A 27,115-nucleotide genomic window follows, 5' to 3' on the forward strand; every position below is an offset into this window, starting at 1 on the left:
AGCAGGACAGCAGGTGACAGATGGTCGTACATTCAAATCAAACAACCAACTTCCTCAAACTCAAATTAGGTTCAGAGTCCGCAACAGATTTCATTCCATTTTGAGACATTTATATATTATATTCCATTGTATATTTGTACTGCACCATTACTAGGGCCATTAATCAGGTCATGGTGCCTTAGTCTACCATTATTGGATTAGTCAGATAATTATATTATTTACATGCACAACAACAGAAAAGAGAAGGTAGGGAGTGGATTATCTGAAGATTTAGGAGTGAATTCTTAAGTGGAGTAGCTGACGATTTGGTTATGCATCTTGTGTTTTTATATTAACTCACATGCAGTTGTAGTATTTTGAATGCAGTTACATAGTCAGATCATGGAGATAATGAATTGTTTGAGAGATTTTGCCACACCCCCCGTTTAGTCGACTTATCGTGTAACCTGAGTACTGTCAAATGCCAAGTGGACATAACAAGAGAAAGTGAAGATGGCACAAGTTTCTGGTTCAAATATAATGCGCATACTGTATACGCCAGTGTTAGGCACAGGTAAACTACTGGTGTCAGGAGGACATGAGAAATCCATCTCAACACTGCCATACTTAGAGTTCAATGACTTGATTAGGAGAAGTGGAAGTACTCAATATTGTTACTTAAGAAAAGTACAGATACCAGAACAAAAAAATACTAAAATAAATGTATAACATGAAAAAATCTATTTAAGTAAAAGTGCTTGTTTAAAAATGTTCTTATAGAGTACAAAGTAAAAGTATTTCACGTAGATTGAGCTCTAATAAAGCTTCAAATGTTGTGATCTTAAAAGGTCTTAATGACTTTTGTTCAACAGAAACAATTGAATCGATTGTTTTATTCTAGCTGTTTTTATTTTAATATTTTTGTTTTGTTCAAATTATGAATGTATCTCGTAAACCCTCAGCTTTTTCCATAGCTCTCACACAATAATAAAAAATATTTATACTTTTCATTCCAGTTCAAAATGTAGTGGAGTAGAAAGTACAGATACTGCTCTCAAATGTACTGAAGTAAAATAAGTATCCACTGTATAATTTACTTAAGTACAGATACCTAATTATTTTACTTAATTATGTAAAAGTAGTAAAGTACTGTACATATGTTTCTCCACATTTAATTACGCATTGTTCATTGAGTAATGAGAATAAATGAGATTGATTATACAATATACTTTTGTACTGTGAAGTATAATCTGCTAGTTTAGTAGGAAGACTGAGAAATCAAATAATTCTGCTGTAATAATAATAAACATGTAATGTAGGGTTCAAACTGTCTTCATCATATTAATACTTTTTCTTATGTAAATGATAACCTTGTGGTAATGAACAGAAAATGGTGGATAAAATAAAACGTATCTTTTGTTATCACCAGCAACACTACGGCCAGTACCACTAGATCACCAGGTCGAAACCAGGTCGAAACCAGGTCGAAACCAGGTCGAAACCAGGTCGAAACCAGGTCGAAACCAGGTCGAAACCAGGTCGAAACCAGGTCTAGGACAGGTCTAATCTTGAACAGGACAATATCAGGTGTAATCTAGGGCCAAACCAGGTCTAAAAGTGGACTACACCATTCTCCTGAAGTTCTAAATAAGAAATTATCCAAAGGAGGACAGAAAATGAGGCAAACCCACAAAGTGAAGAGCTGCCCAAACACCATCTGAAGTAAACATTGTACCACAGTTTGAGAAACACTGCACTATAGCATTGTTAAAGAATACAGACTGGATACTCAAAGAAGAAGCTTTACAGTGCATTATCACACCACACCTGGTGTTGGTATGAGACTATTCACATATATATACACAGTGGGTGGTGGGTACAGTGGGTACAGTAGATACTGTATGTGAATATTTGTTTCAAATATACATATACATTGCCTGGCCAAAAAAAAGTTGCCACAAAAAAAAAAAAGGTCACACACGCTAATATTTGGTTGGACCACCTTCAGCTTTGATTACGGAACACATTCACTGTTTCATTGTTTTGATAAACTTCTGCAATGTCACAAAATTTATTTCCATCCAATGTTGCATACATTTTTCACCAAGATGTTGCATTGATGATGGTAGAGTGTGATGCTGCACAAAGCTTCTCCAGCACATCCCAAAGATTCTCAATGGGATTAAGGTCTGGACTCTGTGGTGGCCAATCCATGTGTGAAAATGATGTCTCATGCTCCTGAACCACTCTTGATGGAATAACCTGGTCATTCAGTATATTCAAGTAGTCGCTGACCTCATTCTTTGAGCACAGACTGTTGCTGATCCTTGACCTAACCAACTGCAGGAGGCTCATACCTATTTGCTTAGTTCAATCCAGGTGGTGACTTTTTTTTTGGCCAGGCAGTGTATATATATGTATATATTTTAGACAATGTGGGTGAAATATCTTGCTTCAGGACACAAGTTTCCACTTGTGTTTACTGGTATTCCCAGCGGTCTCCCATCCAAGTACTAACCAGGCCCAGCCCTGCTTAGCTTCAGAGTCAGATGAGATTGGACAATTTTAAGGTGGTATTGCTGATAATTAAGCTAATGATACGTAGCTCTAATGCCTGAAGAAGTTTTAGATGTCATCCATGCAATGCTCCACATGACAATTCTCCATAAATAAACAAAGACATGATACAAAACTGTACACAGCAACTTGACAAACCTGATGTGATGTGTAGTAGCTTCATTAGTGGGATGCAGTTGATTGTGTTGTGACAGCGCTCTGAAGGGGGAGCGACTTGGTGCACAGAGCAATGGGAGGTGAGACTCGGAGCAGGAAAAACAAAACATGTTAATATAGCATTTTCAAAACAATAAAAAGGAAACATGGTGATCTAAATACCCCACAGAGGTAAAATCCTCCCTCTTTAATACCCCACAGAGGTAAAATCCTCCCTCTTTAATACCCCACAGAGGTAAAATCCTCCCTCTTTAATACCCCACAGAGGTAAAATACTCCCTCTTTAATACCCCACAGAGGTAAAATACTCCCTCTTTAATACCCCACAGAGGTAAAATACTCCCTCTTTAATACCCCACAGAGGTAAAATACTCCCTCTTTAATACCCCACAGAGGTAAAATACTCCCTCTTTAATACCCCACAGAGGTAAAATACTCCCTCTTTAATACCCCACAGAGGTAAAATACTCCCTCTTTAATACCCCACAGAGGTAAAATACTCCCTCTTTAATACCCCCCTCTTTAACCAGTCTATGAGAACAACAAGAGCCCATATAACCCTATAATATGTTCATGATGTTTTTTATTCTGTTTGGTTGTTTTAATGGAGATATCAACGTTCAATCCTCCAACCCAGAGAGAAAAACAAAGAAAAAAAAGAAAATTAAAAATACAAGTTATTTAAAAAATTACATTTTGAGTTAACACACTAAGAAGCTACAAAACACAAACTTTCCAACAACTGAAAGGACAGAATGCAGGTAGATGGTTTAGTGACAAATTAAAACAGAGAAAGCAGTCTTTAACATAAACATCTTTAACATTTCATTCGGTGAGAGAGAGATCACCTTCTCAGAATAGATTCCAGTTGTGACTTAGCCCCGGAGTCTGCATTAGAACTCAAGGTGACGTATTTGCAAAGATGGTCCAAATCCGTCCTTAATTGTCCTACTTTTCAGAATAAACTCCTCTGAACCAGTCAGTAAGGAAAAATATCTGAAAATTAAAAAAAATTGTCTCTAGACAAGTGTTCATTCATGTTCAGCTGTTGGCGGTGAACGCAAATGTCCGCCGAGCTGTGAATCCAGTTTACATTAGCAGTCTGTACTTTAGCTCCTCGGCGGGCGCTGTGTCCAGAGAAGACACCGGATACCCCGTGCTGAGGGTATGAGGGGCAGAGGTACAGGAGACAGAGGGACAGGAAATCCCCCAGAATAGAGCTTTATTTGTGTCTCTGGAGAGCTTTCCTCTTCCTCCTCTTGAAAAAGCAGCAGCACCTGAAACATAATCAGGGACATTTCGACCACATTATGGGGGATATTGGTTTGTCCATTTTAGCATGATCGACTGTCATTTCAAACTCCATTTTGATACTAAAAAACAGACACCATGATGACAATAAAAACTCTTTATGGTAGTACTTTCTTTTATATTCCCTCCAAGATCTCCAGGTAGGTTCACAGTGGTCCATGGATGTATACTAGTGTCTTAATCTTGTGAAAGATACAACTCAAGATCATTCTAAAGATATTCAGGAAAGGTTCATTTCTGTCCTGTCAATGGGATGTTTTAGTATTAACACTATACTTGATAGTATCAATTAGTATCTGATTTCTGATACTTTTGACAACCCCAACTGCTACAGATAATTTAAAATGAACCAATTTTGTTTTCTTAAGACAGAAAAAATTAATCTGGTATATCACCTTTAAAGTTTAATTATTCAACATTTCACACCATTGTTAGTATATTAAAAGGTGCATAACAGTTCTTACTTGGTATCATCAGCCACTTCCACCTCTGCGTTGGCTGTGATTGGTGCGTTCGAGTGTCCCGCTGTGGGGTCGTCTGTGTTCAGCTCCCCATTGGTGGAATTCATCACCTAGGAAACCACACACACAACAGTTATGTTTAGACGTCCATTTGACCCTTAACCCTGGACTGAGGCAGAGACATTCGAGCCACAGCGCCCACTAGTGACATGAAACATACCATTCAGAGCAACCCATTTAAAAACAGACTAAAAACACAGCTTATTTAGTAGGGCTGCACAATGCATCACAATTGAATCGAAACCACACATTGAGTTGGTGTAATTATGAAATCACAAAGGCTGCAAAAGCACGTGTCCCCTGTGTCACAGCAGTGGATTTGGCTTCATCCGAGTAGAACAGCATCACGGTGAGTAAAGCTGATGAAGTTACAGAGCGTCACTTGCCTTTATGGGCTGGACACAGACGTGTGTAAAGACGTCAGGTGCTGCAAGTGATATTGTAGAGCAGATTGTTCTGGTGGACATCCAGGACATGAATGTGCTAGGCTCAGGAGGTCACAGATATGATCCACAGTGACATTACTTCCACGTGTAGAGGGCAAGTGTCATTTTCTTACTCTGACGCCTGCTTGTGTGTCATGTGTGGTAAGGTAAGGCTGAGTGCGTCCTCCAGCCATTTTGATTAGACTAAACTGGCAAGATTGTTTTGGTGGTATAAATACTCTGTATTGTTTACATTTGTCAGCTGAGGGCGAGACGACACTGCTAGGGACACAGCTCTTTGAAAATTGTGCACAGTTGATTCAATAAACCAGACCTTTGATTCAAGACAACTTCTCTGTTGATTTTTATATCTTTAAGGCTTTTGACTATTAGAAATTCCACAACAGTGCGCACTTGGGTCAAATTAGATTTTGCATCTTCACTTTGTATTTGTCACGCATTTTTGTGTAGGTGACAAAGGGTGAAAGGTTGTTAAGTAAGCAGGCTAATAAAGCATGCAACATTTGCATTCCTCGAAGAAAAAAAACAACAAAAAAACTCTGTACACCCATCCAAAATGACCTTCCTGTGGCTATGTGGACTGTAGTTTAGCCCTGTACAAATATGTTCTGAAAAGCATAGCATGTCTTTACAATGTGCACTCTGAATAGAATAATACTTTTAAAACCTATTGAACATTTAATCGAAATTAAATTTTTTCCATTGTGCAGCCCTGTTATTTAGAACAGGCAATCACTAACAAACAGTGTTCAAACACAGCTGCTGCTACTATAGCCCAAACAGCTCTTCTAATAGTGTGTGATTAAATACAGAGACTTTCATGTTGCCTTTGTGTGTGTCATCCCTCTAAAGGCTCACCTATGCACCACTTTCCTCCGTAAACAGCCCTGTGCGTAGTAACCGTCACTGGTTTACGCTTCCAAACGTTTCTACTGTCAAAGCTGTGTTCTGTTAAACAACCACCAGAGGGCGGTAAATCAGAGTTGACCAAAAGGGAAGAAATAGACCAACAAGGAAAACACATCCACAGCAGTTTTTAGAACACATTTGTCAGGACAAAGCCAAGAAAATGAGGTGAGAGAAGGGTTTATTCATTTTGCAGCTTGTTCTAGTCATGTTTTAAAAGGTTTAGCTATTGTTATGAAGATTCCAAATGTTCTGAGGAGACCAAATGATGGACAGATGAACACAGAGGATGGACAGAAGGCTCCATGCTAGGGATGGGAAATGTCGGTGCCAGTATTGTATCAGCCAATATGATACAAACTATTTGCCACCGGTATCAGCCGATATCATTTCTCGACACCGATATTCAATGCCAGTATTTTTAACACGGCCCCATTCACTGTGTATCCTTTTTGAACAGACAAATGAGTCAAAATTTAAATAGAAGAGATACAAACATGGAACAAAATTATCTTAAATTCATTTTTGTAAAAATAATAACAAAATGTAAAGTCCTTAAACTTAAGATACATTTGTGGATCTCACTATGAATTTTAAAAGTTAAATATCTGTATCGGCAAATATCGGTTATAAACCACAACAGCACGCAAAATATCAGATATCGATATCTAAAAAAAATCTATATTGGCCCATCCCTACTCCATGGGTGAACATAAGTGTCTAGAACGTAGAGCATAAATGAGCCTAAGCTGTCATGGCCTCTGATGGATGCAACACTTTACCATTTCAGGGCTGTGTGAATATTCCAAACACACAGCAGCAGGCAGCAGAGACAGAGGGACATGCAGACAGACAGTGGACACAGGCCCTGTTCAGACCTGGCTGTACAGAGGAACGGTGCATGTTCCACTTTCAAACTGGCCGTGGGGGTTGTGGCGGATTTTAGTGTCCGGCACATGGACTATAAGTGGACTAAGTGAGTGTGACGTCATCTACAGCGTTCAGCTCCAGTCAAATGAAGCTCATCGAGGTTAACAGTTATAGCGACTAATCTTCAAACAGGCACCATATTTGGAAATCTGAGCGTGAAACTAAAGAGCCAATCAGAAGCGAGGTTGTTGCTAGGCACTTGTCCCCTGCCAAACCAGCAGTGCGGAAGCCTAGCAACAAGGATGTAAATAAACCTGTTGCCAACGCTAGCAGGAGCAACCTTGGGAAAAACAGGCACCGAACCTCTCTGTTATTAATGTTCATATTTCACAAAAGAGTGAAATAAAAAGCCCATGATCACGTAAAGCCCATTAATATGGACATTTTGAGGTAAGAGTCTGACAGCAGCAGTTACAGAGGGGGCAAAGAAGTCAGACCAGAGCTTGAAGGAACCACTTCGGCCCATACTTTCCTATTTGGAATGTGGCTGCTAGTGCGCTAGCTATGTCCATTTATATATTCAGTCTATGGTCAGTCATCTCCCTCTGCGTCTTGTCTGTCAGCAGAAACACACATTTAGTTCAAACTTATGGATCAGGTAAGACTCTGTTTAAAAGTGCACTATTCAGGGTTTGCATAGAAATGCCATTGGTTTGCCTAGAATGTTTTAATGTTCTAAACTACTGGAGTCCAAGGCAGTTGATGCCACTAGGCCAAGTCACAGGCCAGATCTGTGGATAGGCAACCTTATTTAAAGTAAGAATTAATGTTTTTCAAGGTTTTTGTGAGCATAAAAATACCCATAACTAAATAAATACATAGACATGTAGTACTGTCATCAGACTGCAGTACTGTCATCAGACTGCAGTACTGTCATCAGACTGCAGTACTGTCATCAGACTGCAGTAGTGTCAGACTGTAGTACTGTCATCAGACTGTAGTACTGTCATCAGACTGCAGTAGTGTCAGACTGTAGTACTGTCATCAGACTGTAGTACTGTCATCAGACTGTAGTACTGTCATCAGACTGCAGTACTGTCATCAGACTGTAGTACTGTCATTAGACTGCAGTAGTGTCAGACTGTAGTACTGTCATCAGACTGCAGTATTGTCATCAGACTATAGCATTGTCAAACTAAAATTTCAAACTATTTCAGTACTAAGAAATTCACTCAATATGATATCACAATGAAGATTAAAAAAATGCTCTTTTTTCGTAATAGTGTGTGATTTTCTATACAAAATAATACTACTTTATCCTAGCATAAGGTTATGTTCTGATAAAGCTCAAAATGACTAAACTGTTCAGAAAAGCTCATATGTACTGTTAATGTATGTTTTTGCAGTATTGATACCTGCTCAAATAAGTATGTACTTTTGATGACTTTTAGTATCGATTGGCATCTGATTTCCGATACTTTTGATAAACCTACTCTACTGCAGAAGCACAAAGAAATAAGATGATGAGCCCAGCCGCATTCCCCTGACAGTGCTGAAGAGGGCAGCAGACACACACAAGGCTGAGACAGAGCCCTCAGTACCTGCACCGAGCCTCCCAGCCTGTCTGCAGTGAGGCCATGGGGCAGTGGAGCGGGCTGGGATCCCTTCCCCTCTGCAGACTACAGGGGCCAGCCACAGCCCAGAGAGAGGGATCAGAGAGAAGAGGTGAGAGAAGAGGTGAAAGAAGGGCGAGTCAGACCACAGCCAAAAAGAGTCGAACAGAGAATAGCTACTACAAATACAAGTTTAATTACCACTGTGAGAGGCCTAGAAAAATCAGTTATCCTTGAGCCATGAGAGAGTGTGACTGAGGAGCTCACCTGGTTTTTGGTCTGAGGTGCCTTCTCCCTGTTCCCCGTCTGCAGGGGGGTCTCTGTGGAGACGGGTCCGATGGGCGTGGGCTGCATATCAGGAGAAACAGTACATGATGAGAATAGTAATGAAGGATCACAGCTTTGAGCCTTATTTAAAGAAGACACATTCTCCTTCTGTCTGCTCTATAGTTATATGGCACCCGTGGTTATTTATGTTATAATTTACACATTTTAAACACAATATTCATCTAAAATTACTTGATAAAAGAAACAAATCCGCTGACATCCACATTAGAAAATTGCGGTGCCCAATGGGAGTTAACGTCACCACAAACGTCATCACAATAAAGCTGTGATGTGCAGCTACCACATCATTTGTACCAAAATGGCTATGCAACTCTGTCGAATCCTACGTGTTTCATTGATTCAAAAAATAAAACTGGAGAATGAAGTAAGTAAGTCACAGTGGGCATGTACTGGTGGTGGTGAAAACAGGGATTGATCAGCAATATGGAGTCTTGAAAGTAAGCGATTACGCAAAGATTACTCAAACATAAAAATCAGTGTGGTGGGACTTGGACTTTGGAACTTGAACCGCTCCATGAAAGGCATTCAGTACTTTTGTTAAATTCATAAAGAATAACCCTACACAATATAGTTACATTACAAAGCGGTGCCCATGTGACTCACCAGCGGCTTCCCGGTCCAGTCGTACTGGTAATCAAAGATGTATCCGTTTCTGTCGAACAGATCGGTAAACAGCTTCCTGAGATAGTCATAGTCTGGTTTCTCAAAGAAGTCCAGGCGCCGCACATATCGCAGGTACGTGGCCATCTCTTCTGTTCCACACACAGCAAGGTTAAACAAGCTCCGCATCAGTTCCTCTACACCGTCTCACTACTTCAGACATGCATTTAGCATTTATCCAAATCAAATCAAAAGGAAGTTCAGAATGTAGGTTTCTTCAAATCTTCATCTGCTATAAACCTACACAGCATTCTCTGCTTCCATTTAAACAGATAAAGAAAAGTTATGACTTGATGTTGTTTAACGTTCTTAATTCAGTTAAAACATGTGAATGAAAGCTCTTTTCATCAGAAAAAGAACAAAGAAGTGAATAAGAACTAATTAAAATAGAAAACCAGAATGGCTTAGTAAAATGTTACACTGAGCCATTTTTGGGCGGGACTTTAATCCCATGATTTAAGAAACAGCAGGGGGCAGAACTAACGTCTAAGGATGAAATAAAATGTGCGTAACATGAATGTACTGAAAGGTCCAACCTGGAAAGCTGTCGCAGAGGACCTCTATTGGTGTGTCCCTCTTTGTGTCTCCGATCTTCTGGTATCGCTCCTTCAGAGTGTCTGCCTGAAGCACACACAAGGTCGTGTCATTTCAGGTTCTTCTGTAGTTTTGTCATTTTGAGTGGTCGTTTTACTTTGTGTTGTTTTTATAGAAGTTCTGCAGATGACATCACAGCTTTTGAAACTATTAGTGAGTGGCAAAGGTACATGAGAGTCAATAGTGAGTCTTCACAAAATCTACAACTCTGATCAATACTTAGTTTGTACCCGACTCTAAAACAAGAAACTCAAGTCCCCAGTGTATAAACAAAACAGGTAAACCACAGGGACACTGCAGACACTCACATTCATCACTGATACACACTCTGGATCAGACACAGATGAACTGAACCTTTTTCCTCCTTAAAGAACATGTTTCTGAGTCTGTGTGTTGAGGGCTGAGTTGAAGTGTCATTTATCTCCCCCTATTGTTAGCTAATGAGCCAGATAAGCTCTGTCAGTTGAAGGAACAATGGAGAATCTAATTTCAGTTAGGGCTGCAGCTATCGATTATTTCACTAAATGCATAATCTATGAATTATTTACATAGATTAATCGAGCAATCTATTTATTTTTTACCTTTCATAAAATATCACTAAAAGCATAATAGGGTGCGCTGACACTAGCCCAACTGAACCGTGTCCATGCAGGGTTAGCCCTAAAGTGCGGTACTGTGAGTGCAAAAGAACCATGCACAGGAGGTGGGCAAAAGCACAGCAGTTCATGTACGCACATGCACCATTTATGTTCATGAGCCCGGTCTTGTGCGTGAACAGGACAGACAATAAGACTAAAAGTAAATGAACCCTGATCCAAAATGCATGGTGAACCGTGCTCAAGGACTGTGGGCACAGATAGAAGTTTTGAAGCCTTGTCTCCTGTTGTCCTCGCTGATTTTTAATCCATAAAATCACAGAGGAGTATCACAGCAGGACTCATATCAGACTCACTGTTTAAGAGATATTTCATGCCGATGGTCTTATTTTCTCTGCTAAAGACATGTAAACAAACAGTGCCGTGTGATGACATCAGCGGGCCATGGCTCAGTTCGGTTGTACAGGTGTGAGCATGGGAAAAATACAGAATCGTGCTTGAGCACGACATGGTTCAAAAGTCCTAGTGTGGACCTAAACTCACTCATGGATCTAAAAACATGCGGAATCATGCTCTGTGCGGAAACAAGCGTTGCAATGTTTCCATGTGCTCCATGTGCCTCAGTTTCATGTAGTTTTAACCAATTACTATAATTAAACGAATCATCTAAGCAATACAATAAGAATAGGAGATTTTTAGTAACTGAATAACCGATTTACTCTATTCATCATTTCAGCCCTACTAAAGATAATTTCAGGAAAAATAAATATCTCCATCGACAAAACTTAGACAAAAAAAAAAAAAATCGAATAAACAGTGCCACTCAGAATGCGTAGGAGCATTTTTCTGATTAAATGATGTCAGTAAACAACCTCTATTGTTTTGTGTTGTTGCTGTATTTGATGTGTTCCCGAGTCCTGACCTTGAGACCCTGCCAGGGTAGGCTCCCTCTGAGGAAGTACATGAACATGTGTCCTAGTGCCTCCAGGTCGTCTCTCCGGCTTTGCTCTGAAACACAACAACACAGCAGCTTCAATGATTGCAGCACTCACAGCCCGTGTTACAGTGTGGTGCCCTCTTGTGGAAATTGTTGACAGAGCAGCTGCCCAAGTCTCACTATCAGCCAGAACAGATAAATTGTGAAAATATGTTGGGCTATTGCATTGACGAAAAATTCCCAAATATTTAAGATTTGAAAAATCTGGTATATTGTCACACTGAAAACCTCCAGATGGAATAAGTAACATAAATTATACTGATGTATTTACCTAAAGGAAGTAATTATCATTTTGATATAGGCACCTTCTCTTAAAATAGTACTAAATACTAAACTCTTCTGCTCTGTATATGATATGATTTAATTGACTTTAAATTGGGGGGTGTTCTGCATGTATGTGTATGGGTCTATGGCGGAATGTTCAGCAGTTACTATGGTGTCAAAAAGCCAACATTGCCAAAAGTTAGATAGATGTATTTAAACAGCACATTTTCTGGAGCCAGTGATCAATACGAGCATTTATGGTCTTGTTTAGGAGTTTGATTTTCATCAAGAAGGTTAGAGTGAATCAATGAAAACAACGTTGGCTAATGCTAGCTACCTAGTGACAGTTATTATATGTGAGAGGTACTTATTTAGCAGTACAAAATCATCCAATCCTGTTGTAGTTGTTAGTTAAACTAAACCAATTCTTTCTGGTCACTATGTTAAAATAAAGCTCAGATTAAAGTCTAACTAGAATAGCAGAGCTTCAGACAGAACAGGACCTCTGGATTAGCCTCACACCCCCTGGGTATGGGATATTTTTTGGGATATTTTATGGCAAAGTACAGTGTAAACCACAGAGAAATCCGCCTCCTGCCTCAATCTGAGTATGACATCATCAAATTATAGAATCTGAAAATCAAATTCTGTACAGTTCCTTGTCATTTTTTGGCAATTTCAGTAAAAAACTAGACATATTGCCAGCTTTGAGGTCAAAAACAGAGGCTGTCTGAGTCTCACCTTTGCCCAGGTGTGTGTTGATGCTCATGTAGCGGGCAGTCCCGGTCAGGCTCTTGTGTTCTCTGTAGGGGATGTGTTTCTTGGTCTCGGGGTCGATGTATTCCTTTGCCAGGCCAAAGTCAATGATGTGGATGGTATGCTGTCGTTTGGAGCCGGGACGCCCAACCAGGAAGTTCTCTGGCTTTACGTCACGATATATCAAGCTTCTAGTGTGCACAAACTCCATACGGGTTATCTAACAGACAGTCGCAAAACAAAATTAATTCTCTCATATATTCAACTAGATACAACCATTCCACCTTTTTGAACCATTTGAAAAGGCAAGCAATCCATTTATTTACAGCAGGCAAACAGCAAATGTACAGAAAACTACCAATAGCCACCTTCAAATCACATCTCAAAATGCAGTGTTCCTACTTTAAAGATAGGACGGGGCGATCTGGCCACACACTGGGCCGTTATGATTTTAATCAATTTGTTATAATTTGCACATTTTAAATTGCAATATTCATCTAAAACAGCTTAATAAAAGAAATAAGTCCACCAACATCCGTGTTAGAAATATGTAGAGCCCAACAGCTGACGTCGCCGTAAACGTCATCACAACAAAATGCCTTGTAGTTGTTGGCACCTACTATGGATAGCTTCTTTTTTTTTCCCACTGGTACCAAAATGAAATGAATGAATGAAATGTGTATCACCGATTATGAAAAAAAAAAGCAGTAGAAGAAACTGGATGTCCTCACCAGTTGTATGGCTATCATGAGGACAGTCTTGAGGGAGAAGGTCCGGTCACACAGGTCAAACAGATCTTCTAAACTGGGCCCGAGCAGCTCCAGCACCATGGCGTTGTACTTCCCACACGGGCCAAAGTAGAACACCTGCGGGACTCCCTCTGCACAACAACATGCAACACATTTCTAATAGTCACTGTAGGCTGCACAATGAAGAGTTTGTGTTTTGGATATCACTAGATGTCCAAGTGTGTTTAAGGTATCATTAAACAGCTCGTATTGGACTGACAGCTCCCTTTTATATGCAACATTTTAACATTAATTTACATATACGGTATATAATGTATATAATGTATATAATGTATATAATGTGTACAATGTGTGCATGTGTGTGTGCATATATATATTTTTTATAGTTAATCACTACCTATGAATACATTTTAAAAGACATTTTGTTGAATGACAACAATGGGACGAAGCTGCCAGGGAGAGACTTAGGATAGAATTTTTCCAATCAGAGATGTTTGATGAGACCGTCATGGAACCCGTGACTATCCCAAACTGTCCATCTCTGGGTCATGGTTCCACATCGGAGCCACCATGCCTCACCTGAACTTCCCAGCTGTTTGTAGAAGCGATATTCTAGATGAAGCTGTGGCGCCCGAGACTTGATTGGCTCCTACGAAAGAGGATTACAATTATTAGTCATGTACTTTCATTTTACGTCAACAGACACTTTACTGCTAGTATTACTTGTATGTCTTTTAAGTTGGAGTTGCCAAAATGAACTAGTCACTTTTACAGGTTTTTCCACCAGATGCCCTTCCTGTTGCAACCAGCCCCATTTGTTATTAATATTGTGGGAGAGAGAGGTAATACAGATAGACCATGTTTATTGGCCCCTTTAATTAGTCTCCTTCTCAGTTGATCACATGGCAAAGTGTAGTAACTGGACAAAAATACAGGTTTAAATTTCGGTTTTATAATTATTTTTAAACAGCCCGTTTGTTAAATCCACATTTTAGAAACTGAGAGTGTGATGCCTTTAGTGGTCACTGATTAAAGACAGGAGTTTGAGGTCCTTCCTATTTCAGTCATGACAAACAAAAAAATGACATAAAAAATGGTACAAAGTTGAACATCTCACCAGCTTGATGGCCACGTATTCGTTGGTGTAGAGGTTCTTGCCCAGCCGGAGCTCTCCGAAGTTCCCGCAGCCGATCTTCTTGCCCACCCTGAAGTTTGGCCCCACCATGAGCACCCCGGAGTTGGATCCCGTTCCCCGGCCGCTGTGTCCTGAGCGGCTTCCCGCTTTTCCGGACATCCTCTTCCCGTCCTCCGCCTCTGCCTTACCCCCCCCTCCTCCTCCTCCCCCTCCTCCCCCGCCCACTCCGCGCTTGTCAAAGTCCATCAGCTTGTGGTAGCCCGGCTTCTCCACGGTTAGGCCAATTCCATGCAACCCAAATGACCACCAGAACGACCGTGTTGCGGCCTCAGAGAAAGAGTGTTAAGCGGTAAATCTGGACTTGAATTTTGTTTGTTGTTCTTCGGCAGAGAGGCAGGTTTGAAGAAAAGAAGATGGTAATGTAATATAAAGCAATGGTAAGTAGATGACAATACTGGAGCTAATTCAGACGACAGCTGAAGATGGGTAATAAACCAAATGAAGTGATGGAATGGTTTGGGGCAATGGTACCAAGATGAGAGCTCCCCCTGGAGGGGCCAGAGATGAAGATGGAGGGCAGCTAGCCATACGCTAACATGCTAAAATATGAAGCGGACAGGCTGTGCTAGCTTTGGGCTCCACCGCAATGCAGTGGTGTGTGGCCATGTAAGTGTTCAGTCCAAAAGGAGGTCTGAGCATCGATGAGGTTCCTCCTGCAACACAAATAAGACCATTTTAGACTTTGTCCAAACCATTTCCCTTGTGGATGAATACAGTTTGTCTCAGTAGCTCACACTAGGCATGGTGACATTTGGTGTCACAATTATCATAGCCAAAATAATTGCAAAGTACAAAATAATTGCACTTTGTTGCGAGTGAAAACAACTACCATCTAGAAGAAATCATCAGGAGAAGGAACATTTTTCTGCACATTCTGGTGATATAATGGTGATCATCTTTGTTGGCAATTATCACAATTCTATAAAATGTCCCATGAACCACAAATAAAATAAATTTTAAAAAATAAATCACAGTTTTTATTATTATTCTTTAGGGGCGGGACGGAACAGTTTCCACAAAACAAGACAAGATACGAGTTTTGGTTCCCAAGAATGTAATAAGACATGGTTTTGACATAGTTCATAATGGCAAATGGTCAGATTTTTACATAGCGCTTTTCCGCCTTCAAAGCACACAAAGCACCGCTCACACTCAAATGCCAGCGGAGCCACTCACACTCACACGCCAGCGGAGCCGCTCACACACCAGCGGAGCCGCTCACACTCACACACCAGCGGAGCCGCTCACACTCACACACCAGCGGAGCCGCTCACACTCACACATTCACACGCCAGCAGAACCGCTCACACACCAGCGGAGCCACTCACACTCACAAGACAGTGTACATGGGATTGGAATCGCCAGCTTTCAGTGGATCTAACACCAACTGAGCTACTGTCAACTAAATAAACTGTAGTTTAGTTCAAAATTTTGGTCTCACAATATTTTATTTGTTTTTATTTTATATTTTTGCCATCAGCAGAGTGTTACTTTTTGGAACTACATCTTCTCAAGGAATGTCCCTCAGCACTTCACCTGTTTTTGTCCAATCCAAATGTAAAAGCCAAATAATTTTCCACATGTGTGCAAAGTCTTGTCACATCTATATTAATCGTTGTTTTATGTTGCACCATAACAGCAAAGCAAGTTCCTAGTTTGTGAATTTTGTTCTCGGACAATGGCAACAAAATAATAAGACAACATTCCAGGGTCTGAACTAGATTTTTCCCCCCCGTAATAGAGCCAGTACAGATATATTGTACAAACAGCTCTGTCAAAATATACCTACTGTGTGTTTTCTACATTCAAAATTTATTGGCCAAAAATATGGACATGCACGTTAGCATGACAGATGTTGTTAGCTTTCCTGTGATGGCAAAACTCTGCTCTGGTCTGAGAGTTGTGAAAAGTGCTTATGGTCCATGGGTGTATATTAGTCTATGTGTCTTATACTTGTGAAACCTACAGAGAGACATCAGTATAAACATATTCAGGAAAGGTTCATTTCTTTATCTAAATGAGTATCTAGTTCCGATACTAGTTTCGTATCGATAAGCGATTTCCCATACAACACATTCAAATGTGTGTAGGAGCAGACACATGCGTTTCTGTAACATCACTGGATCGACAAAAGGTCTGCTGTTCTGAAACCTGCCCTGCAGACACCAAACATCAGATATACACTCATTATTTTCACTTATTGGACTTTTATAAGCGCTAGGGTTGTCAAAAGTATCAAAAATCAAAAACAAAAAAATACACAAACTTAATGTCCAATTAGTCCAATTCTCATGCATGTGTCTGTGTCGTACTGTGCACTTTAAGTAGGGGTGCATCGATACAATACTGGTATCAGATATCGGTGTTGATACTGAAAATTTTGGTGGACTGGATAACGGCTTCGAAGATATCAGTTCAGCGGATATCCCATTTTGGTTTAAAAACTGGTGTAATGGCCAATATTGGTCCAAAACATTTCACCATTATTAAATTTGCATTTTTACAAAGCTGTTCTGCACTTACAAAACAAACTTCATTTTTTAACTTACGCTGTTTGTGTTTAAAAGGAAATAAATTATATTTCCAGCCTCTGCCCTGGTGTCGGTTGATAGCGCGTACCAGCAGATACTTAAAGCCACTACCACTAATGGTAGTTGTATTTCATTTATTATTATTAATGATTTTTATTTATTGAACTCTACAGAAACACAAACAAACAGTGGCAAGCCTTTGGTTTTGACCCATTTTTGGTTGATAATGTAGTTAAAAAGTCTCAATGCACAACAGAATGAACCGTTTGGCATAACCATTAGAATACTACTAAAATAAAAAATAAAAATTTACTGCTCGCTAGTGTGATGTGCAGCAATCCATAGGGGGCGCCGAAATCATGCGGCGCTTTGTTGTTTTTTATTAAGTAATTTTAGATGAATATCGTGATTTAAAATGTACAAATTATAAAGTAATGGTCCTTAGGTGTCATAGGTAACTATAGAGCACACACAAGCACAATAGGTCTGCTTTAACTGACATTTATCCACATTAACGTTTGTATGCTTACAAGATTTAATAGAGCTTCATTAATTAGCCTCTAGTCTAATCTATCAGCTTTTAAAACATGGATCAATACTAAAACTAGTAAAAAAAAAAACAACAACAACAAAAATCCTTTTCAGAATGGTCTTGACCACATATACATATTTTATTTTGTATTAAAAATACAACAGTAATAGTGATAGTTGGGTCAATAATGGTGAATATGTGAATAAGTGTAACATTGAAGGTTGATATGGTCACATCCCCTTGAACAAAGGTCAGTAAAATGAAGTGAAAGCAGAGATAAAGACCCTCTGCTGCCATGTGCCTTTAATCAGACTCTGCCATAGGTTCAGGGCAGGATGTCCCACACAAAGCTGTGTCAACACTATCAATATGGTTCAATATGGTTCAATATGGTTCAATATGGTTCAATATGGTTCAATATGGTTCAATATGGTTCAATATGGTTCAATATGGTTCAATATGGTTCAATATGGAGGCATGGGCCGTTTGGGAACAACGCTGTAGAGGGAGAGAAGAGAGGAGAGAAGGAGAGAGAGAGAGTGAGGCTGTGGAAAGAAGGAGAGAGGCTGTGGAGAGAGGGAGAGAGACAGACAGAGGGAGAGGGAGAGACAGAGGGGCTATGGAGAGAGCGAGAGAGAGCGAGAGAGAAAGGCTGTGGAGAGAAGGAGTGAGAGGCTGTGGAGAAAGGGAGAGAGAGGGAGAGAGAGGCTTGGAGAGAGGGAGAGAGAGAGGCTGTGGAGAGAGGGAGAGAAGAGAGGCTGTGGTGAGAGGGAGAAAGGCTGTGGAGAGAGAGAGAGGCTGTGGAGAGAGGGAGAGAGGCTGTGGAGAGAGGGAGAGAGAGCCAGGCTGTGGTGAGAGGGAGAGAGAGCCAGGCTGTGGTGAGAGGGAGAGAGGCTGTGGAGAGAGAAAGAGGCTGTGGAGAGAGGGAGAGAGAGACAGGCTATGGAGAGAGGGAGAGAGAGAAGCTGTGGTGAGAGGGAGAGAGGCTGTGGAGAGAGGGAGAGAGGCTGTGGAAAGAGGGAGAGAGGCTATGGAGAGAGGGAGAGAGAGAGGCTGTGGAGAGAGGGAGAGAGAGGCTGGGGAGAGAGGCTGTGGAGAGAGGGAGAAAGAGAGAGAGGCTGTGGAGAGAAGGAGAGAGAGAGAGAGGCTGTGGAGAGAAGGAGAGAGAGCCAGGCTGTGGAGAGAAGGAGAGAGAGCCAGGCTGTGGAAACAGGAGAGAGAGAGCCAGGCTGTGGAGAGAAGGAGAGAGAGAGAGACTGTGGAGAGAAGTGAGAGAGAGAGAGGCTGTGGAGAGAAGTAGAGAGAGAGAGAGGCTGTGGAGAGAAGTAGAGAGAGAGAGAGGCTATGGAGAGAAGGAGAGAGAGAGAGGCTGTGGAGAGAGTGGTTGTCAAAATACTATAATGTTAAACTCAATTTCGATACTGGGGAATATATTTGATACTCAGCACCAACTCTGATACGACAATGATATTAAAATACTCAGACAATTCACTGTGATGTCCCACATTAAATGTTGTACTTTGTTTTCTATAACCATGTGCGTTATATGTGTGTAATCCCTCGATAAACGATCGATAACTGCTCAAATGAGTATCTAGTTTCAATACAACTTTTAGAATAAATTAGATTTTTGATACTTTTAACCCTAATAGAGAAAGACAGAGCGTGTGCGGATGACAGTAGCGAGCCTGTCTGACACACAGGGCTGAGGTCCAGGGCACAGCCTCTCATTAAAGATGAACATTTAGAGTCACGTCATTGTAATCATGATTCTATCCATGAGCACAGTGGCAATCTGGTGTAAAACAACAATGTAACAAGATGTGTAAACATGTGCTGTCACACTTACATTTAAACTGACACCAAGGAAATTTATTGATTGTGATACTGAAATCAGTATCCGTAAGCATCAATCCCAGTTTTAGTATCAACTGGATATCAATGTTTTGACAACCCTAGTAGTGTTGATGCATTGTTCAATAGAAGGAAACGTTTGTCATGACTAGGATTGTCAAAAGTACTGAAAATCAGATACTAATCAATACTAAACTAGTATGGAAACTAGATAATCATCTGAGCAGGTATCAATATTAAAAAAGTCACATTCACAGGACAGAAATGAACCTCTCTTGAATATCTTTAGAATGATGTCTCTTTGTAACTTCCACAAGTATAAGACACATAGACTAGTATACACCCATGGACCACAATGGACCTACTGGATACAGAGGAATTACACAGATATAAGGTCACATGAGAATAGAAAACAAAGTACTACCATTTAATTGTGGAAAATCACATTCTATTGTCTAAAGAAAGAGTTTTTTTTTATTATTGTGATATTGGAATTAGTACTGTGTATCAAGCCTATTCCTTAGAAATGTTATTATCATGACAACATTAGTAATACCAAATGACCTTATGTTTGTGTTTGCATGAGTGTTTCTGGGTGTCATTATGGACAGATTCAAACTATTACAGTAGCATTACAGGCCTACCAAGCGAGGCTTTGTGCCAGTGTTTTGTTGCCTAAGATCATTTGTCACAGTTTTCGTCAATGTCATATTTTTGCCTAATTTAATTAAAACTACATAAAAAGTAATTATAATGGCCAAAACTATTACTAAAATTATATCTGTATTTATGTCAACTAAAAAGTGCAAGTGAGAACAAGTAGAGACTAAACCAACTTTCACTTTTCAATCTCAAAGCCCAAACCCAGACCAAAACAAACTCCAAACAACCAGTCTGCACACGTCCCATGGAAACAGATTCTGTGCTCCACTAAAACTGGATTTAGAGGAATAAATAAACGCAACATTTTCATAAACTAGGTTAGAACAAATAACAATTTGACTGAATCTAGACTAAAACCAAGTAACATTTATTTAATTTCATTCAAATGTAAAGATCTGTTTAGGTCAGATGGCTCTTTTGCATGTGAGAAGGCACTCTATATGAAGTAGCAATGCACCAATACAATACTCATAATGTTGGTGTTTAAAAGTATAAATTATATTTTCAGTCTCCTTTTGAATATCCTTTTTTGTCTTCAATAACATTTTTTTCCTTGTGCTTCCCCAAAGCGTCGCCTCACACTCCGACAAGCCCCTTTATTGTGTAACCATGTTTTTTGTCCTTTTTACCATTTTAGCCAATAACAACCATTTTATTTTGTTAATGCTCTTGTACCCCCCAGGGGTCCCCGTACCCCTGGTTGGCAAGCACTGATGTAGTGTTCTGACTTGATTCTGTCTGTGCCCAGTCCAGACAATGAGAGGATTACAAAATAGTTGATTTCAGTAGTTGATTAGTCAAATACAATTAGATGTGTCAGTCCTATCTTAAAGCTTATTTCAGAGGACTTCATGAACACATGGAAGTTTCTTTCTTCTATCACAGTTGTTTGATACTTTACACATTATTTTAAAGGAGTCACATTAAAGTTAAAATTCTTCACATCCTGACAAGGTTCTCAATTGGAACATATTACATTACATTGCATAATAGCGTTTTCTTGACTTTGTTCCAGTAACATTAGTAAAAGCAGAGGTTTTGTTTGTATGTTTTCCAGAGGAAATCTAAATTGTTGAAGTTCTTCTTAGGTAAGAAGAACATTTAAAAGCTTGTATTTTTCATAATCTTTACTGTAAACAACATTTATAGAAGTCAGTGCTTCCCATAGAATTTGGTGAGACTACTAGATCCTTTTGATTTTTTCACTATACTATGTCACATCTCCTTCTGTAACCATCGAGCAGTATCGTATTGTGATAATACAGTGAGTGTTACCAATAGTTGTTTGGGTTGTTTTTAAAGCAGCCCTACTATGCTTGTGTCTGCTGTATAGCTATAATACATGATACCCGTGGATCATTATGTCCCAATAGGAGCTGACGTCGCCGTATACGTCATATATACGCTACCCAGTTTAGACAGCTGCACATCACACTACTGAGCAGCAGGGTTTTTTTAAATTTGTACCAAAATGAATCCTACGTGCATCACAAATTAATAACATAAAATTGAAAAACAAAGTAAGTCTGTCACAGTGGGCGTGTACAGGTGAAGGTGAAAACGGAGGTTGATCGTCAAAACGGCATCTTGAAAATTGTCAATAAAGATTGCTCAAACATGTACGAATCACTCCAAATACAACTTCAGGTGAGTAAATGGTGAGGGGAAACAACTATAACATGGTTAAAAGCTCAAAAAGTCGATTTTGCAGAACAAGTCTGCTTTGAGGGTATGAGGAAGAGTTTTGGGGTGTCTCTTACATTACACTGTACATCCAAGTTGGATAATGATTTTGGTCATTTAGTAATTTGAGTCAACAAAGACACAAAGTAATACATGCTAGAACTGATCATTGTTTGCTAGATTTTCAGATGAATTTTGCTGTTAATGCTGTATGTTTGGGAGTTGGCAAGATGTGCTTCTTTTTGCTCTGTCCACACACAGGCCTGCTCCCACCACCCACACTTCTCAAATTCACACGCTACTTGGGCCTTATTACGCGAGCTCTCTGCTTATGTCACATTTGAAGCGAAGCAGAATATGTCACACCATCTTTCAATCGCGTTCAAACAGTAAGGACGTAAAGAGAGCAGCTCAAAAAGCTGCTTAGACAAAACGAGCCACTGTTAGCATCACAGCTAACGTTAGCCAAGAGCCTGCAGCAGGTTACAACACAGAGTCTACAATAAACTGTCGGACTGCTGATAATCTACGGTATGAAATGGTCAAGTTTACAAGGAAATATTTGTAATGGCGAGACAATCGTGACGAATAAGCCACGGAGCTGTGCGACGCAGGAAGTTTAGGTTAGGCCACAAAACAAGTGTATGGGCCAGTTTGCTGGCCTAAAACTCGGCATTACCAGCGCTAAGAACATTTAAGGCAGCTCTGGATTATAGAAAAAATACAAAAATATGATATTAAATGAATGATAGCAACGCGTGCCAAGCGGATTGAAAATACGATGGATAAATCATGTCTAAATCGAGCTACTAACTTTCTAGCAGCTGGTGTGAAGTAACCGCTCACTGAGGCTAATATAGCTTAGCATCACAGCTAACTAGCCTTTACTGCTAACGCTGAAATTGTGCCCATACAGTCATTCATAAATCGGGATATTTGTCAGGGGATTGCAAATATGACTGGATTGAAGTCGAAATGAAAGGTTACTCACTTTAAAGATGTGGCTTTGCACGGCTGGTTCAGTTGTGGATAAAGTGTTTTCTCCGTCTGGTTTTTCTGCTCATGTCTTTTGCTGGAGATGTTTGGCTAACCAGCTGAAAGCCTCGCCACAGTCTCCATAACGACATCTGCGTAACTGTTGCTAAGTATAGCGCGTTAAACCGACAAAGCTGACGTAAAGCGCGTTCAGAATACGGACCAGCACACTACTACGTAAAAGATGTAACGTGCACTTTGATTTGTGCAGAAAAGTTTATTTTATGAAAGACTGACTTAGTATTTTTTGATGAATAGTCACCAATACACAGGCATCACTCTGACCGCAATGCCATCAATTATATGATCAATTAATATCCAATTAAACAGAAATGCTTGTCAAGTCAGCTTTGGAAAAAGTCATGCTGTCTAAAAGTAAATTATACATAAACTGCATACAGGCATAAGATAAAGCAGTTGGCCCAGTTGTTTGCATACGTTTCTAAAGGAGAATAGCTACACTTTTTTTTTTATAAACTTTACAGTCCACATGAAATGTAATTTAGCTTATTAGTGCAATCCTTTGTAATGATGATGAATTGTGTGAAATGTGCACAAATGTGCTCCTACCCTTACTTTGTAATGTAGTTAGTTGTGGGCTATATGGCAAAAGAAATACTATTACTTTCTCAGGGTCAATATAATTCATGACACACTTGGTATAACTATAAAATATCTGTATATTTGCACCAGCAGAATGTTGCGCTTCATTGTGATCACTAAAATTCACTCACTCACTCACTTCACTCACTTATCAAGACGGCTGAATATTAGGAGTGGGTGAAGAAACATTCATTTGATTTAAAGATCTCATGTCACCTTTGACCCAAAGCCATTATTGCTTTTTAATCCTGCAAGAGAGAATAGAAAAGTAAAAGTAACTGTTTACTTTTAAGGGCTTTAAAAATGTATTTTATGTTTTTATGTCATTTTCACACAATCAAATATGATACATACAGCCTCAGATGAAGGACTAGAGCCAGTGTATTTGTATCAGTTGTGTAGATCTATCTAATATTTTCATAAGACATAAACTGAGTTGTGCAAAATGTAAATGATACATCTGATCAAAATTTGAAATACGCCTAGAAGATTTATTATTTCATTATGTATCCATCTATACTGTGCTTATAACAACAGACTTCTCAGTTAAGTTTGTTTGTTACAAATTTAAATAGTAGAAAAAATGTACAGGTATGTTTGGGTATTATCATCATAACAATAACTTTCCTGTTTTTTTGTTTTGTTTATAAGATCCTCATGATTCCTGAAACATTTGTCACTATTTCCCTTCATTGCTAACATCTTTACTTAAAGATGTATCAAAATAACTACTGGTGGAGGGTCAATGTCTCCTGAGGATGTTATTTTTGCCTGGAATGTTCCGCAGTGCAACATTAAACCATTTATTCAATTGCAGGTGTTTTTATTGCTCCAAAAATATACCTTGAAAGCAGCATTCTTACTGTGGGCAGGATCTTCTCTCTACAAATCTGACCTGTAGCTTGGCCTGGTGGTGTTACCTGCTTGTGTGGAGATAAATCATTTTTATTCCAAACTGCAAGCAGCTGGTGGCTTACATTTTTTTAAACTTTTAGGGAACTGTAAGCCTGCGCTCTGTCTGTAAAAAAAAAAAAATCACAACTGAACCTGGGTTGCCAGACCCTTAATCTGCAAATAGAGGTTACATACAAGTCTCATTGTTAGTACATGGGCAGGCCATGCCTCATGTGAAAGCTCAGAACCTCCAGATTTCAGTCACCGAGCTGCAGAGACTGCACTAGCACTGATTCCTGATTGGCTTCAGGTGCTGGGGTTTAGTTAAGCCTCATTTCCACTGGCACAGTTCGCTTGGGACCGCCCTGGCACGGAACAGTTGGGACGTCACTTCCAGCTGGGGAGCATTTCCATTACAAACACAAAATTTTGGCAGAGCACTGCGTAACTTTTCTGGTAGAAGATCTGTCTGTATGTCTTCGTGGAGATTATATTGCTTTGCCTTGAATGTTCCACAGTATGGCATTAAACACATCTAACTTGCATTTATTCAATTACAGGCATCGTTATTGCTTAAAAGTACCACAGAAAACATGCATTTTCACTGATATGACCTGTAACTTGGCCTGTGTTACTCACTTGTTTCCATGGAAACACTGAACACAGACTTGTCACATACAATTGTAAATAGCGTGTCTTGGTATGTCTTAGTATGTCTTGGTGTGTCTTAGTGTGTCTTTGTGTGTCTTGTTTGTCTTGGTGTTTCTTTGTGTGTCCTAGTGTGTCATGGTGTGTCTTGGTATGTCTTGGTGTGTTTTGGTATGTCCTAGTGTGTCTTGATGTGTCTTGGTATGTCCTAGTGTGTCTTGGTGTGTCTTGGTATGTCCTAGTGTGTCTTGGTATGTCCTAGTGTGTCTTGGTGTGTCTTGGTATGTCCTAGTGTGCCTTGGTGTGTCTTGATGTGTCTTCGTGTGTCTTGGTATGTCCTAGTGTGTCTTGGTGTGTCTTGATGTGTCTTGGTGTGTCTTGGTGTGTCTTGATGTGTCTTGGTGTGTCTTGGTATGTCTTGGACTGTCTTGGTATGTCCTAGTGTGTCTTGTTTGTCTTGGTGTGTCTTTGTGTGTCTTGATGTGTCTTAGTGTGTCTCGGTGTGTCTTTGTATGTCTTTGTGCGTCTTTGTGTGTCTTGTATGTCTTAGTGTGTCTTGGTCTGTCTTGATGTGTCTTAATGTGTCTCGGTGTGTGTCTTAATATGTCTTGGTGTGTCTTAGTGTGTCTTGGTGTGTCTCGATGTGTCTTAGTGTGTCTTGGTGTGTCTCGATGTGTCTTAGTGTGTCTTGGTGTGTTTCGATGTGTCTTAGTGTGTCTTGGTGTGTTTCGATGTGTCTTAGTGTGTCTTGATGTGTCTCGATGTGTCTTAGTGTGTCTTGGTGTGTCTCGATGTGTCTTAGTGTGTCGTAGTGTGTCTTGGTGTGTCTCGATGTGTCTTAGTGTGTCTTAATGTGTCTTGGTGTGTTTCGATGTGTCTTAGTGTGTCTTGGTGTGTTTCGATGTGTCTTAGTGTGTCTTGGTGTGTCTTGATGTGTCTTGATGTGTCTTAGTGTGTCTTGGTGTGTCTCGATGTGTCTTAGTGTGTCTTGATGTGTCTTAGTGTGTCTTGGTGTGTCTTGATGTGTCTTAGTGTGTCTTGGTGTGTCTTGATGTGTCTTAGTGTGTCTTTGTGTGTTTTGATGTGTCTTAGTGTGTCTTGGTGTGTCTCGATGTGTCTTAGTGTGTCTTGGTGTGTCTCGATGTGTCTTAGTGTGCCTTAGTGTGTCTTGGTGTGTCTTGATGTGTCTTGGTGTGTCTCGGTGTGTCTTAGTGTGTCTTGGTGTGTCTTAGTGTGTCTTGATGTGTCTTAGTGTGTCTTGATGTGTCTTAGTGTGTCTTGATGTGTCTTAGTGTGTCTTGATGTGTCTTAGCGTGTCTTGATGTGTCTTGGCGTGTCTTGGTGTGTCTCGGTATCATATCATATACCATACTTCATATACTTGATGTCTAAAAGTAGTAAACATAAAGGGGGCGTATAAAAAAAAAAAAAAGGCGCGCGGGTGCTGGCAGAAAGGGGGCGCTGGAGGGTAAACAGCGCGCGCTCAGACACGTGCACACTCACACACATGCGCGCTCTGGCACAGTTTGAACATTTTCAACGCTCACTTTTAGTTACTGCGTCCTCGGTTTCTCAACTTAAAGATAGTCAAATGACGCCATAGTACATACAAAACTCAACTTGTATCAACAAAAAGACAAAAAGTTTTTATTTTATCATTATTTACTCATATAGGTCGCAGAAACGCATTCAGGGGTTCCGATTATGTAAGAAAATACAAAGCAAAACGTGTGTCATGCTGTCCGCTGTCCAGCAGATGTCGCTCTGTATTTTTCCAGCTTAACCCACAGACACAATGATCCAGGTAAACTGATGGGGTAAACTTCACGACCTGTTTTCAAGTTTTCTGTAGTCTGTATTTGGCGATGAAGTAGCTCACACATTTTTTCTACGATTTCATTAATCCCAACTTTTCTGGGTCCACTATCATTTCAGCTCTGGAATTGCCAATCTCTACTGAACTAAAAGGAGCTGTTGAAAACTACCACTTCAAGACATCACAAGGTGGAACAGAGCATTTTGAGCTTTGGAGATGTAGACAGTGTGTGACATGTGTGAATGAAACAAAACACAACTCCAGGTCGGTTTTTGAGGAGGGAACAGCATTAGAACGTGGCTTAAAGCTTCATTTTGC

General features: G+C 40.0%; 1 protein-coding gene across 2 annotated transcripts; it reads right to left on the minus strand.

Moving 5' to 3' along the window:
• Positions 1-3,278: 3,278 nt before the first annotated feature.
• Positions 3,279-22,935, minus strand: LOC117385209 (casein kinase I-like). Of its 2 annotated transcripts, XM_055228724.1 has the most exons (12): positions 22,793-22,907; positions 14,461-15,191; positions 13,923-13,992; positions 13,326-13,474; positions 12,580-12,814; positions 11,500-11,585; positions 9,924-10,008; positions 9,331-9,479; positions 8,647-8,727; positions 8,368-8,445; positions 4,488-4,594; positions 3,279-3,989 (listed from the first exon to the last, which is right to left on the minus strand). In XM_055228724.1, the coding sequence occupies exons 2-12, from the start codon at positions 14,722-14,724 to the stop codon at positions 3,935-3,937; spliced, it is 1,359 nt and encodes a 452-aa protein (XP_055084699.1). In that variant the 5' UTR covers positions 14,725-15,191; positions 22,793-22,907; the 3' UTR covers positions 3,279-3,934. The 2 variants fall into 2 exon arrangements, with proteins under 2 accessions (XP_055084699.1, XP_033838370.1); XM_033982479.2 differs by lacking the exon at positions 8,368-8,445 and having other exon boundaries at positions 22,793-22,935.
• Positions 22,936-27,115: the final 4,180 nt, after the last annotated feature.

This window comes from Periophthalmus magnuspinnatus, chromosome 17 (genome assembly GCF_009829125.3).
Source record: "Periophthalmus magnuspinnatus isolate fPerMag1 chromosome 17, fPerMag1.2.pri, whole genome shotgun sequence".
NCBI lineage: Eukaryota > Metazoa > Chordata > Actinopteri > Gobiiformes > Gobiidae > Periophthalmus > Periophthalmus magnuspinnatus.

What these genes read in the sequence shown, in the direction of transcription:
- LOC117385209 (XM_055228724.1), bottom strand. Translation starts at nt 14,724, where the DNA reads ATGGACTTTGACAAGCGCGGAGTGGGCGGGGGAGGAGGGGGAGGAGGA. An exon ending in CAACACACACCTGGGCAAAG is followed by an intron (nt 11,586 to 12,579) that starts GTGAGACTCAGA and finishes GTTGTGTTTCAG; the next exon opens with AGCAAAGCCGGAGAGACGAC. An exon ending in ACTGGACCGGGAAGCCGCTG is followed by an intron (nt 8,728 to 9,330) that starts GTGAGTCACATG and finishes CCTGATATGCAG; the next exon opens with CCCACGCCCATCGGACCCGT.